General features: G+C 48.1%; 1 protein-coding gene and 1 non-coding gene across 14 annotated transcripts in view; one reads left to right on the top strand and one right to left on the bottom strand.

Moving 5' to 3' along the window:
* Nucleotides 1–13,892, bottom strand: part of LIMCH1 (LIM and calponin homology domains 1) — a 367,764-nt gene that overhangs the window by 45,790 nt on the left and 308,082 nt on the right. For all 13 annotated transcript variants that reach the window (XM_055140738.1, XM_055140740.1, XM_055140745.1 and 10 more), the window contains 2 exons: nt 13,401–13,809; nt 11,529–11,747 (listed from right to left, as the gene is read on the bottom strand). In XM_055140738.1, coding sequence (XP_054996713.1) covers nt 11,529–11,747; nt 13,401–13,809 — 628 coding nt within the window. The remainder of the gene's footprint in view (nt 1–11,528; nt 11,748–13,400; nt 13,810–13,892) is intronic.
* LOC129405425 (small nucleolar RNA SNORA53) lies at nt 3,875–4,121 on the top strand. The gene has a single exon (XR_008630572.1). It is a non-coding gene; the product is annotated as a small nucleolar RNA SNORA53 (small nucleolar RNA).

Here is a 13,892-nt window from a genome sequence, read left to right as displayed (position 1 = left end):
AAAAATATATTCATTCAAAACTATATATACAGATCTCCATTCACTGCAATGCTGTTTAGATGAGGGGATACACACCATGGAATACTATTCCGCTATCACGGAAGATGACATTGTGCCTTCTGCCACAATTCAGATGGAACCAGATGGGCTATAGTAAACAATGTAAGTCAGAGGGAGAAGGAGAAATGCCAGATGGTTTATTTATACGTGGCATATAAAGAAACAAAGGAAAAGAATGATAAAGGGCCAATGAAAGCAAACCTTGATTCTGACAATGGAACTATGTCACCAAGAAGGGGTGTCACTCTAAGTGACAAAGGACAGTGGTAAAGGGTTTTTGGCACAGTGGACAGAAGAACATAAACATTAGGAGCTGGAGCAATAGTACATCGGGTAAGGCGTTTGCCTTGCATGCAGCCGACCCAGATTCAATTCCCAGCATCCCATATGGTCCCCTGAGCACCACCAGGGGTGATTCCTGAGTGCAGAGCCAGGAGTAACCCCTGAGCATTGCCAGGTGTGACCCATAAAGCAAAAAAAAAAAAAACATAAACATTAATAGTGTTGCAAGCCATACTACTTCAAGAAGACTGAAGACAAGTAAACCAGGGAATGAATGAGAGATCACAGAAAGGTTCCGAGCCAGAGCAAGCAACTGCCAGCCCTTGGCTGGGAACTCATCCAAACTAGTGTCCGACCCAGCCCTGCCGGTGCAGACTGAGCCTGCAGCCCTGGGCGGGACATGGCAGCTTTCAGGCTTGTGGTCTAGCCACAAAGTCTATCTGGTTTGTGGCTGCTCACTTTAACCAGAATCTGTTTGATGGGCTGTCCAGGGGCACTGCAGGGAGAACGAGGTGGAAAAGAGAAGCAGATGAGCAAAAACTGTCCTGCGCCCTACAGCTTGGGTGGTCTAGTTCCAAGCACAGAGAAGCTAAGGGAACTTGGGCCCTTCATTTAACCCTTAAAAGCAAGTAGAGGTGAAGGCCAAGGTTCTTTTCTGAGCTACTATTCTTGACTGATGATCTCCTAGCTCTGCACTTTACTGCACTGCACCGTCGTAGCATGGTCATCCCATTGTTCATCAACTCGCTCGAGCGGGCACCAGTAACGTCTCCATTGTGAGACTTGTTACTGTTTTTGGCATATCGAATACACCACAGGTAGCTTGCTGTGTGGGTGGGATACTCTTGGTAGCTTGCCAGGCTCTCCGAGAGGGATGGAGGAATCGAACCCGGGTCAGCCGTGTACAAGGCAAATGCCCTACCCGAGGTGCTATCGCTCTAGTCCTGAATAATTCACCCAGAACATGAGCAGGACATCTAAGTGTACCTGGCACAGTGTGCCCAGGTACCCCAATGCCATGCCTGTATTTCTCCTTCATATTGACACCTACAAACCAAATTTCACTTGATAGAAGATCGTCTACACAGGGACTCCAGTTTTTCATTCTGTTAAGTTTTCCAAAGCAACAATTGGAGGCTCTGATTCAATTAAGATGGGTGAGGTGATGGCGGCTTTTTAAATGTACTCAACCGTATATCAAATTTCATGGCACAATTCTTGCAGATTGTATTCTATGTTTTGGGGCAAAAAAGTGGGGTGCAACCATAATGTGGAGATTTTTGAGAATATTATAGGAGCTGGATAGATAGTACAGCAGATTGGGTGACTGCCTTACACACATCTGACCCAAGTTTAAAGCCCAACCACATATAGCTCCCCCAACAGAAATGATCCCTGAACATAGAGCCAAGAGCAAGTCCTGAGCACTGCCAGCCGTGGTCCCCAAACTAAAATCAATAGATCAAAATGCCACAAACCAGTTTTTTTACCGAATAAATGGGTGCAATGATTACATCCTGGTGATGATGTGGTAAAATATGGCACTTTCTTAAAGCTTGTGCCTAAAACTCTCTAATGACTTGAGCATCAAACCCAATACATTTACAAGTACTTCCAGATGAAGGGAAAATAGTTTCTAAAGAAATGTCTGTTGACATTTGACATCTAAAAGGAATTTGCAGTTGGTCTCAGTTGTAAAGAAAATAGCACCTACTCAAATGCCTTCATCCCGCGCTCATTGCGAAATGAATTACTTCAAGAAAGATCTGATTGTCTGTTTCCTGGGTCATAAAACATTTGTCAAGTACTGAATTTTCAAAAGGGATGGCTAAGCTTAATCAACACAGGGGGGAAACCTAGATTGATCTTGCTACTCAGTTAAGAAAAGTGGATGGAATTGTTTCAGCCCAGTGGATAAGTTTGGCCCTTGGACGTTGGGGGACAGTTAGCCCAAACCTGGTGCTGCTGGCCAGAGGAGGGTACAGAGGAGGCCATTAGGATAGCTGGGCAGAGGGAGCTGACCCTCAGATCTGGAACTGACTCAGAGTCTGGGCGGGAGGGTAGGTGGCAGAGAGAGGCAGCCCTGGTAAGAGTGAGCATTAGGGACAAACAAAACAAAGACAAACATGCAGACAAGGCGATCAGCTTGTGGAAAAGTTCACATCTGCATGTTTATTAGAGAATTAAAGTGGGACAATTGACATGGTGACTTGGACAATGATAAGGAATTTGTTGCATTTTTAGGAAATCCCCAATTCTTTTTTTTTTTTTTTTTGGTTTTTTGGGTCACACCTGGCGATGCACAGGAGTTACTCCTGGCTCTTCACTCAGGAATTACCCCTGGCAGTGCTCAGGGGACCATATGGGATGCTGGGATTAGAACCAGGGTCAGCCGCGTGCAAGGCAAACGCCCTACCCGCTGTGCTATCGCTCCAGCCCCAGGAAATCCCCAATTCTTAAAGATATCCATTTTAATCATCTTTAACCTCCAAGTACTTTCTACCTTCCACCTTTTTGGGTTTCTGAAAAAAGTATTGGACCTCTCTTTCAACCATTTGTTATATGACAAGATAACAAATAACTTCAGGAAGCACCAGAGAGGTAGCGCAGGCGTTAGAGCGTTTGCCTTGCATCCCATTGACCCAGACTTGAACCACTGGCACCTCACATGCTCCTCTGAGCATGGCCAGGAGCCACTCTTGAGCATAGAGAAAGGAATAGGCCCAACCCCCCCAACAAATAGCATGCAAATTCCACCCTCTGCCCAAGTTATTATAACTCCATTTCACCCCCCATGACTTTAAATATTTTTTATTGAATTACAGTGATATATACAGTTACAAAGTTGTTCATGATTGGATTTTAGTAATAGAATGCTCCAACACCTGTCCCTTCACCAGTGTACAAACTTTCTACATTTCCCAGCACCCAGCTTCCTTCCTGCCACACCCACCCCACCTGCATCAATGGCAGGGAATTTTCCTCTCTCTCTCTCTCTCTCTCTCTCTCTCTCTCTCTCTCTCTCTCTCTCTCTCTCTCTTCTCTCTCTTTCTCACCTACCCCTTTCCTTTTGGGCCTTGTGGTCTGCAATACAGATACTGAAAAGTTATAAGGTATATCCCTTTACCTACTTTCAACACTCAGTTTCTGTCCAAAATGATCATTTCCAACTAATATTGTTATGTTAGTCCCTCCTCTATTCTAACTGCCCTTTGTCCCACACCCCCGAACACACTCTTGTGGCAAGCTTCCACAGTTATTACTGTTTTTGGCAATTCAAATATGCCACAGGTAGCTTGCCAGGCTTTGCAGTGCGAGCTGGATACTCTCAGTAGCTTGCCAGGTTCTCCGAGAGGGAGGGATGAATTGAACCCAGGCCAGCTGCATGCAAGGCAAATGCCTTACCTGCTGTGCTATTGCTCCAGTCCAAAAATACACATACGCACACATACACACACACACACACAATCTTTAGGTGTGTCTAAGGGGTGGCTTAACGTTAGGCTAATGCATGTACTTAAATGTTAAGTACCTTATGCTTCCTTAGATCCACCTTTGTGGATGTCAATCTCAAACTGAGTTCTACTGGTAAACTTTGGTTTCCTATAGTTCCCGTGAAAGAAACATCCAGCAACTTTTTTGGTTGTATGGTCAAAGGTGCTTGAGTAATTGGCATGTGAAATCAATATATCTGCAAGTCAGTCTTAGGTTCTGATAGAAATGACATGCAATTATGCTGCCGTTCTTGACTATGAGGACGTGACTGGTGTGCAGACACTGAAATGATGAACCTTTCTGCTCGGCAATGGCTCTAGCTGAGATAAGCAAGTCTCCAGCATTCTACAGAGGGGTTATAAAAGAGAAACAGAATTTAGAACCTCAAGGAATAAGCTGCTAACTTACCACTTGGAAAAAAAAGAACTATCTCATATTATGAAGTAGGGATTCAGATTTCAAATACATTGAAGCTTGGGCAATTCCATTACGTTAGTGTTTTGAAGTACTTTGAGAAAGATTATTTGGGGCAGCATCAGGAGAAAAAGGATATTCAAATACAAATGTAACTGATGGAGAATAAAGAGAACATCAGAGTAGTTTTGGGGGTGCCAGGGAGAACCCCAAGCATGTCTTAGGGCCTACCTAGGATAAAGTAGTCCTGAGAACAGAAAACATTGCAAATTCTTTTCCAATGCTGCCTCCTAGGAGGCAGTATTTGTGCTATGCAGGGATTTTCTTTACAGAAACCATGTGTGTGTGTGGAGGGGGGGGGGGTGGGGGGGTGGAGGGGGCGTGGTACTTCTCTGGCACAGCTCAGGGGCATGGGGGCCATTTTCAGGATTTCTCAGTCTCACTGACCATTAGGGATGCAGAGCTGCTATTCCAGCAGCACTGGGACTGACGGGGCCACAGCAGGCAGTGTTGGGAATGGGTGTTGGGTGCTCAAGCATGCCTGGAAAGTGCTCCAACCCTCTGAGTAATCATCCCAATCCCAGAAACCCCATTTTAAAGAAAATAAATTATAAAGGTGTTTGGTTCTCCACTGAGACTTCTCTTGTTTTCTTTTGGTGACACCTTACGGTGATTAGGAATCACTCCTGGCATGTTTTGGGGACTGATTGGGATGCCGGGGATCAGACCTGGGTCCACCGTGTGCAAGACAAGAGTCCTACCCACTGGACTGTCACTCCGGGCCTCCACTAAGAATTCTCAAGGACGATGAGGAGGGGCCGCTGAGTCTTGATGCCTCTGCTCTGAGCACAGAGCACAAATCTCCCTTCTTCCCTCAGAGCTCCATCATTTCCTTTTGTGGACCCCATGTGATCGCTGATCCCTCACCCCAACTTGGTCCTGGGTCTTTCCCACCCCAGCATTAGTGTTGGTCCCACACTAGAGGTCATGCTTGAGATTCCGCAGACCCCACTGAGCTTGCCCGCTCTCTGCACCCAGAATCACGTGGCCTGCCCAGGAGAAGTCTCTTCTCACTTCCTGGACTATGAGCTGACCCTAAAGGCCCCTTTAAAGACTCTGCGAGTTGCTCTGTGAACACTGCTCACTCCCTCTCACCCCCTGTCCCAGGTTTGTGCAATTTTCTCTTCTCTTTCAACTGGGGGCCCCAGAGCTGAACCTTCCTCCAAGTGTCCTTTCTGAGGTCATTGCTGTGCGTCTCTCGCTATGCAGGGAAGATCCAAGATCACACTCCGGAGTTGGCCGGCATTGGCAGATACAGCCCAAGCGTTTTTTAAAAAATAAAATAAAAGGCTAATGCAATTTAGGATCTATTCTCCTCTCTTCCTCTCTCACTCTTTTATTTAAATCAGGGCAACACCCAGTGTTAGTGAGGAGGGAAGAAGTTAGGGCAGGGCCACCAGGAGCACACAGATGTGTTTGGGGTGGGGGACACGTGGTGCTGGGGACAAAACTCAGGGCCTTGCATCTGGAAGGCACATGTGAAATTGCTGGACCTTTACTCAGACCCCAGGATTTATTTGTAGAGTTCGAGTATCTAAATGCTAAGGGTGGCAGTGAAAAAGAAAGAGGAACCCTGAGCTAGGCTATCTTCATCGGGACACCTCGAAGGGGGGTTAAGTTTCCCTCCCTACCCCAAGCAGAACCCCGACAGCCGAAAACCTCCAGAACCCAACTGCCACCATGCTCAAGGCCACCTTCCACACTCTGAGACAAGCCTCACCCAAGTGGGATCCAGCAGAAAAACCCAGGTATGTGGGCCCCGTGTCTGACACTTCCAAGCCCACTCGGATTGGGACTGGGCCTCCTCCACCCAGTTCCCCAGTTTTCCAGTAGCTTGGCAGTCACACCCACAAACTGCCCCTGGTGCCATGTAATCTCAACAACAGCCAAGATCCAGATACTATAAAACAAAGCTCCAGGAAGAGAGAACCATAGAATTTCCTTGGTGCGTGGCTGTATTTGCTGCCATGCGACCACTTTTACACTAGCCCACTTATGTACCAAAACTAGCACACATTTATTTGGTTTTAACATACTTGCTTGCATTCTCTTATATACAGGCTTAAGTGGCTCCAGAATGAAATACAACATACAACAACCTTCACACACTTCCCTCTTATTGAGGTGGGAAGGTGCTCCGGGGTGGGATTGGTGTTTGAACATTATCTGTAATGAACTATTGTGAATGGCTTTATGAAAATAAAATGTAAAAACAGTTGCAAAAAAACCCCAAAAGAAACAGGAAGTGGATGGGAAGGAAAGAGGAGACATGTTGCAGAGCCGAGGTGGTTCTGGTCCCAGAGATGGACATCCTGACTATCCCATCCCCCCAACACTGGAGTCTCAATTCCTACCCCACCCCTACTCCAAGATCCACAGTGACACTCTTGCTTCCTGCAGTCGAGCCCTCTGAATCATTCCTGCTCCCCCTGCAGGGACTGTGACATTTTCATGGAGGGGGAGGCCACGCTGTAGACTGGGGATCTGTTGGGAATGCAGTTTGGGGAAGAAAGGCAGCATTGAGCAAGAACAGTGTTCCTTTCACAGTCCTGCAGACGGCCTGCATGTGAGGGCCGCGAGTGCAGGGCCAGCCCGTTGCTTGTTCCCCAGAGACTCGGCATCATAGCCCCTTGACTTGCAGCTGGTGACCCTATTTGGCCTTGGCCCGCTCATGCCACCTTCTCAACAGGATACGCCAGTGCTGTGAGAGTCAAGAGAAGAGTTCTAGGGGCCTGATGTGCAGGGGGGAGGACACTTGCCTTGCTTGAGCCCAGCCTGGGTTCTATCCTGGCATCCCAAATGGTCCCCTGAGCCCACCTTGAGTGATTCCTGAGAGCAGAGTCAGGAGTAAGCCCTGAGCACCACCAGGTGTGGCCCACCTCCCAAGTGCGCTGTCCCCCTTCTCCCCCCTTCCTCCCCCCCACCCGATCACGAACACAAAATCCCGTTATTCATCGATTTCTTGAGAGGGCTCAGTAACCTCTCCATTCATCCTTTCCCTGAGATCTTAGAAGTCTCTCTCGATGCAGTCCTCCCAACGATGTCGATGTCGATGTCGCACTGGAGGCTCTTTCAGGGTCAGGGGAATGGGATCCAGCTTGTTACTGGGTTTAGCATATGAATACACCATGGGAAGCTTGCAAGGCTGTCCAATGTGGGCAGGTTGCCAGTTTCTCCCAGAGGGAGAAGCAGGCTACAAGATATAGCTTCTGGGAGCTCGCTTACTCCCCCCGCCCCCCAAGAAACCAAAAATGTGTTCTAGGAAGGGAAAGACTTCAACGTACTGAAGAGTGGCTTTGCGCGGGGGAGAAGGGGTTGATTGTCAGCAAAATGGGGGCCCTGCAGACTGCTGGGAGTCATCCCTGAGGGATCTGGAAGAAAACCTGAGCACTGCTGGTCATGGCCCCCAATAATTGAACAAGAAAGCAAGGAGAAAAGAAAAAAGAAAGAAGAATCTTCGAATGGAGAAGGAAGGAAACCGAGGAGTAGGTTTACTGAAGAAGAGGCCTGGAAAAAGTAGCATAAGGGTTAAGACACTTGCTTTATATACTGCTAAGCTCTTTCAGCATCACATATGGTCCCTCGAGCACCTGCAAGGGAACCACCAGGTGTGGCCTCCAAATCCAAAGAATAAAATGAAATAAAAATGATGGATGGATCGGAAAATTCCTGGTACCATGGCTGTGTTGCAGGCAGATGGGGGCGCCTGATGATGAGATTTTCCCGAAATAATAACCCCAAGTAGAAGCTGCATAGGCATCAGCCCTGAAGAAGCCCCGAGACACGAGGGCCACGTTTCTCAAGATGCAAATACTGAGCTCTGCAGAGATGGAGGAAATGAGCAGCCACCCAGAGCAGAAACAGAGATGCTCTTCAGAGAAAGGCAGAGGCTTCAGAAAAGGAGCCGCTTCAAGGGAGCTAAAGGACAAGATATGAATAGAAAGGACCACCGAGAGTCCAAGTCTATTTTTCTGGGACAACACCCGACAAACTCTTCTGTATGCAGAGATCTGCAGGCCAAGGTGGTTTGGAGAAAATCCTTCAACAATCTTAAATAACCTCCTCCCCCAAACCATTCAAGATTAACGGCCATGATCCAGAGACTCATAAATAAATTTCTGAAGAGAGCAACAGGCTGCCAAGAGATGCCCCTAAGACCCCACCCAGGATGAACTTAATATCATGGCAGCTTGGAGGGGAACTTGCCCACCCCCACAGAGCCCTGACAGCTGAAAACCTCCAGAACTCAGTTGCTGCCATGCTCACGGCCAATCTCCACAGGCTCAGAAGAGCCTCATCAGTGAGTGAATCTGCTGAAAAAGTCAGGTATCAAGGTTCTGTGACCAGAATCTCTAGGTCCTAATGGAGTTAAAGATATATGACCTCCCGTCCCCATCTCCCTGTTCTCCTGGGAGCCTGGCAGTCATGCCCACAAACTGCCTCTGGCGCCATATAAACTCATTAACAGTCATGATCCAGAGACTCCCAAACATCATTCAAGGCTTTTCCCCTCTGAAGAAGCCAGTGTTCTCACCCAAGGACAACACCCAAGAATAGTAGAAATAAGTACCAGGAGGTTTGCTCCACGGCTTGGAATCTGGCCTTGCATGCTGGGGGAAAAGCAGCTCAGAGAGAGAAGGGAACACCAAGTAAAGTGTGGTTGGAGGACCAGCTCGGGATGGGAGATGCGTGCTGATAGTAGACTATAGATTGAACACGATGGCCACTCATTACCTCTATTGCAAACCACAACACCCAAAAGGAGAGAGAGAGAACAAAAGGGAATGCCCTGACACAGAGGCGGGGTGGGGTGGCAGGGGGCTGGAGTGCGGAGTGGGTGGGAGGGATACTGGGATCATCGGTGGTGGAGAATGGGCACTGGTGGAGGGATGGGTACTCGAACATTGTATGATTGAAACACAAGAACGAAAATATGTAAATCTGTAACTGTATCCTCACAGTGATTCACTAGTAAAAAATTAATAAATTTTTAAAAAAGACAAAAAAAAGAAGCCAGTGTTCTCTCTCTTGAACATTTCTGTATCTCTCTCTTCCTCCTCTCATCATAAGTAAATTTCTCTAAATAAAACTATTTAACTTTACTATTTTGTCTCTTCCTGAAATTTCCTTCCATGAGGGAAGGCAATGAATGGATCTGGAACATCTGTGCCAAGGTTGGGATGGACTTTCCTTTTTGCCAAGAGCAATTCCTCACTCATGCCCGAATGCTCCCAGGAGCTAGGGTGGTGGGCGCCAGTGACTGCATGGTGCAGAACAAGTTGATTTCAGGAGTGGCGTGGCAGCTGTCCAGAAGGCTGGTGGGACATGAGCGTCTGTGCCATGGGGATGCTCATAGCAGACTTTACCTGTCCTGACCTGTGCCAGGCATTGCCTGGGTAGTGCACAGGTGGAAGCACTCTTTTCTCAAGGCTACCTCTTTCGCTTTACCCACAACACCTAAAATAATAGTGAGTGAAAAGAATATTCTAAGAATGAACGAAAATTGCCCATAGTACCTAATAACTTGGCTTCTAGTCTAACCCACGGACATATATCAGTACCACCTACACAGAAAATGCAGTGGCTCCTTAAATAACTAACTTATATAACTTACAGCTTATATAACTTATATAACTAAAACGCCAGAGGTACAACAATGCCCGGCCCAATCACAGCCACCAGGCTTTAGAGAGCCAGAGAGTGCTTACAGAGGCTGAGCTTCCAAGGGAGAATGGAGACTCAGATATTTGGGGTGTTCCTAGCTGCCCTCCTGAGGCTTCCCAGGGTCAGGCTGGTCTCGGGGAAGAAAGGCAGTAAGATTACCTTGGGTTTGGATGTTTCCTTGGTGTGTCTCTTCAGGTTTCTTTCTATTTCAAGTTCAGGTTTGCATAAAGTTCAGGGATAAAATATATTCAGGCAAGAGGAAAGAAATCCCAAACATCATCGGCTGTGGTCCCAAAGAGGCCATTCGTTAGGTTAAAATGTGGTCTTGGAGCCAGAGGGAAAGCTCTTGCCTTGACTGTCACTAACCTGGGTTCCATCCCTGCCACCCCATATGGTCCCCTGAACAGTGTCAGGAGTGAACCCTGAGAGCAGAGCCAAGAATAAGCCCTGAGCACTGCTAGGTGTGGTCCATCACCACATCTAAACAAAAGGTGGAGTTCTGCAGGACGGGCATGGGGCCCCAATCCAGTGGGAAAGGTGTCCTGAGAAAAGTATGGGGCTTGGGCATGGGCAGATAGACACGGCGAAGTTCCCCTGAAGGGAAGTATGACAACCAGGGTACGTACTTCCATATCAAGGGACACCACAGGGAACAGGAGAGACTGCTTAACTGATAGCACGTGCTTTGCCGGCAGGAGGCCTGGATTCAATCCCCAGAACCCTTAAGCATCCTTGGAAGTAGCCCCCTAGCACCACTGGGTGTGGTCCCCAAAATGAAAAATAAATTAAAAAAAGAAAAACCATGCCAAAGGGTTTCCTTCAGAAGTTAGTAGAGAGGCTGGAGGAAATCATAGCCAAGGAGAAAACTGCCCAGCCGGCACCTGGGCTGACATATACTCAAGCCAGTATGTGTCCCTGAAACCAAAATATTTCTTTTTTTTTTTTTTTTTTTTTTTTTTGCTTTTTGGGTCACACCTGGCGATGCACAGGGGTTACTCCTGGCTCTGCATTCAGGAATCACCCCGGCCGTGCTCAGGGGACCATATGGGATGCTGGGATTTGAACCCGGGTCGGCCGCGTGCAAGGCAAACACCCTACCCGCTGTGCTATCTCTCCAGCCCCCAAACCAAAATATTTCTGTGGGCTACGTTATAATGCTTGTCGGGACTTTGTTACATTACAAGCAAATGACAGATCCATGTCTAAAGGAATAACTGTGAGAAACATGTTTGTGATCTGCGTGTTTGTCTGTTGCAGTCTCCAAAGCAGGACTCAGGCTGACTGTTCAATAGTTCAATACAGGGTCCAAGGATGCAATCACGCTGCTCGCATGATCGGGGATACTTGGATCACCCATTGGTGCCAGGGGTCCCCAGGATTGCCCATGAGATGCTGGGAATCAAACCTGGGTTGGATACATGCAAGGCATGAGCCCCGAGTACTGTACTATTTCCTGGCCTCTACTTCTCTTTTGTTTTGTTTTGTCTTTCCAAACAGATGCCTGATTCAGTTAGTCTGAAGAGTTAAAAAAAAAAAAAAAGTTTGGTTCTTACGGTTGATTCCGGGAGAGCAGAACCTGGTTTCTCTATGCTGATCTTCGCGCTACTGTTGTCTTGCTGTGTCTCCATGGGGTCTCCATGCACGCTGGCTGCAGCATCCAGCATCTGGGGTGAGGCTGATGAAGGGACCGGGGCCAGTGTGACGCACTCCTGTTCCTTCTCTACCTCGTCGGAATGAACTGTTTCTCCATTCATGCTGACTTTCCCATCGACCTATAAAATCAGAACCAACAGAAGCAGGCTACTTCCCCTGGAAGATGAGCTCACAAGTTCAGAACCTCTCAGACATGATCACTGCACAAACACAGCCGGGCAATGAAGGGCTCCGATGCTTCCATTGGTTCTAGAAATGAGGGCTCCCATAAATACTATCCTTAAGGATCTCTTAATTTTTATAAAAGGGTTTTCATATGGAATATTTTATTAACACAGACATTGTCTTTGCAATGTGCACACTTACTCTTACTCACTCACCTGCCCGGGGCAAGGAAGACTCAGCATATGACTACAGGAATTTGAAGACATGAAAGACTCTTGGGTTCTAGAATTCTTTCACATTCAATGGTTCAAAAAATATTTCAAAACCCGTTTTATCTGAGGACTGAGTACATCCCATGTGTGCATTGTCCAGTTATCGCACAATTTGGGGGTTATGTCTGTTTCTGACTAGACTAGGAGTAGATATGATTGCTTTCAGCTATGCCAAAGAACATTCAAATTTAGCATGGAGGCTTTTCCCGTATGTACCTGGAGGTCCTTAGGGTATCAGGAAATGAAGACCGTGCCATTGTCTGGAAGCAGAACACAGACCTTGCTTACAGAGACTAGTCAACTTCTAATTCTACAAGAATCCATTCATGTTTGAAATCTGAACTGAGGGGAACTGGTAACCTTGAACTGTGTGCAAACCACATCTCCAGAGACATATCAACACCCCGACTGTAAATGTGAATGTTTTGCTTCTGTATTAAAACTCATTGCAAGGCTGGAGTGATAGTACAGTGGGTAGGGTATTTGTCTTGCACGAGGCCAACCCGGGTTCGATTCCGAGCATCCCATATGGTCCCGAGAGAGCGCTGCCAGGAGTAATTCCTGAGTGCATGAACCAGGAGTAACCCCTGAGCATCGCTGGTGTGACCCAAAAAGCAAAAAAAAAACCCCAAAACCAAAAAACAACAACAACAAAAACCCAACTAATTGCACTTTAGGGGCTGGAGCAATAGTATAATGGGTAGAGCATTTGCCTTGCACACGTCTGACCCAGCTTTGATCTCTGGCATTCCATAATGGTCCCCTGAGCACTATCGATTTGCTCGAGTGGGCACTGGTAACTCCATTGTGAGACTTGTTACTGTTTTTGGCATATCAAATACGCCCAAGGTAGCTTGCCAGGCCCTGCCGTGCAGGCAGGATACTCTCAGTAGCTTGCTGGGCTCTCCGAGAGGGACAGAGGAATCAAACCCGGATCTGCCGCAAATGCTGTTTGCAAAGCAAACGCCCTACCCGCCGTGCTATCACTCCAGTCTATCTCTCTAGCACTCTCGGGAGGACATTCCTGAGTGACAGAGCCAGGAGTAACCCTGAGCATCACCAAATGTGGCCCCCAAGCAAAAAAATATCATATTTTATTTTGGGAGGTTGTGGGGGGGAGGTGGTCATACCAGCTGTCAAGGTTGTTTTTTTGTTTTTTTTTGGTGGGCAGTGCTGGAAGACCGGGGATGGAGCAGGGTGGGCCACACGCAAAGGCTGAGCTCCAGCCCCCCGGCTATTTCCCCAGCCCCTAATTAGGCGCCATTCCTTCAGGTTTCTTTCCATGCCCTCCCGGGGATCCAGCTGTGGGTCTAACACGTACAGAATTCCTCCTACCTTAAAGGTCTTCAGGACTTCCTGGGAGTTCCTGGGCTGAGAATAAGGCTTGGCTGTCAGCATAGGCACTGCTTTGGGGGGGACCGTTTTGCTGGGAGACCCACTGCTGGCTGCCCCGCTGGCCTCCTGCACGCCAGGGTGAGAGATGGTGGTCTCCACGGTGGCAGTGAACTTGGGGGGAGGCAGCGACTGCTGCCGCAGGTACTTCATGGGGCTGGGGTCGCCCCGCAGGGAGGAGAAGCTGGGCTCCGTGGAGTGGCTTCGCTCCAGGATCTTGGGCATTTCCAGGCGCTCGAGCACCGCCTCGCTGATGGTGAACCGCTCCACGTACTGCTGCAGGATGCCTTCCGCCTCCTCCTGGGACCGCGCGTTCTTGTAGGCCTCGTGCAACTCCCGCTCCCTCCGCTCTCTAGAGGGGGGACAGGGGGGAGAGAGGCAAGAGCGACGTCAGCAAGTCACCGATGCGGGAGGGCTGAGGGTACGGACAGCAGG

This window comes from Sorex araneus, chromosome 5 (genome assembly GCF_027595985.1).
Source record: "Sorex araneus isolate mSorAra2 chromosome 5, mSorAra2.pri, whole genome shotgun sequence".
NCBI lineage: Eukaryota > Metazoa > Chordata > Mammalia > Eulipotyphla > Soricidae > Sorex > Sorex araneus.
This window is presented reverse-complemented; position numbering and strand designations above follow the sequence as displayed.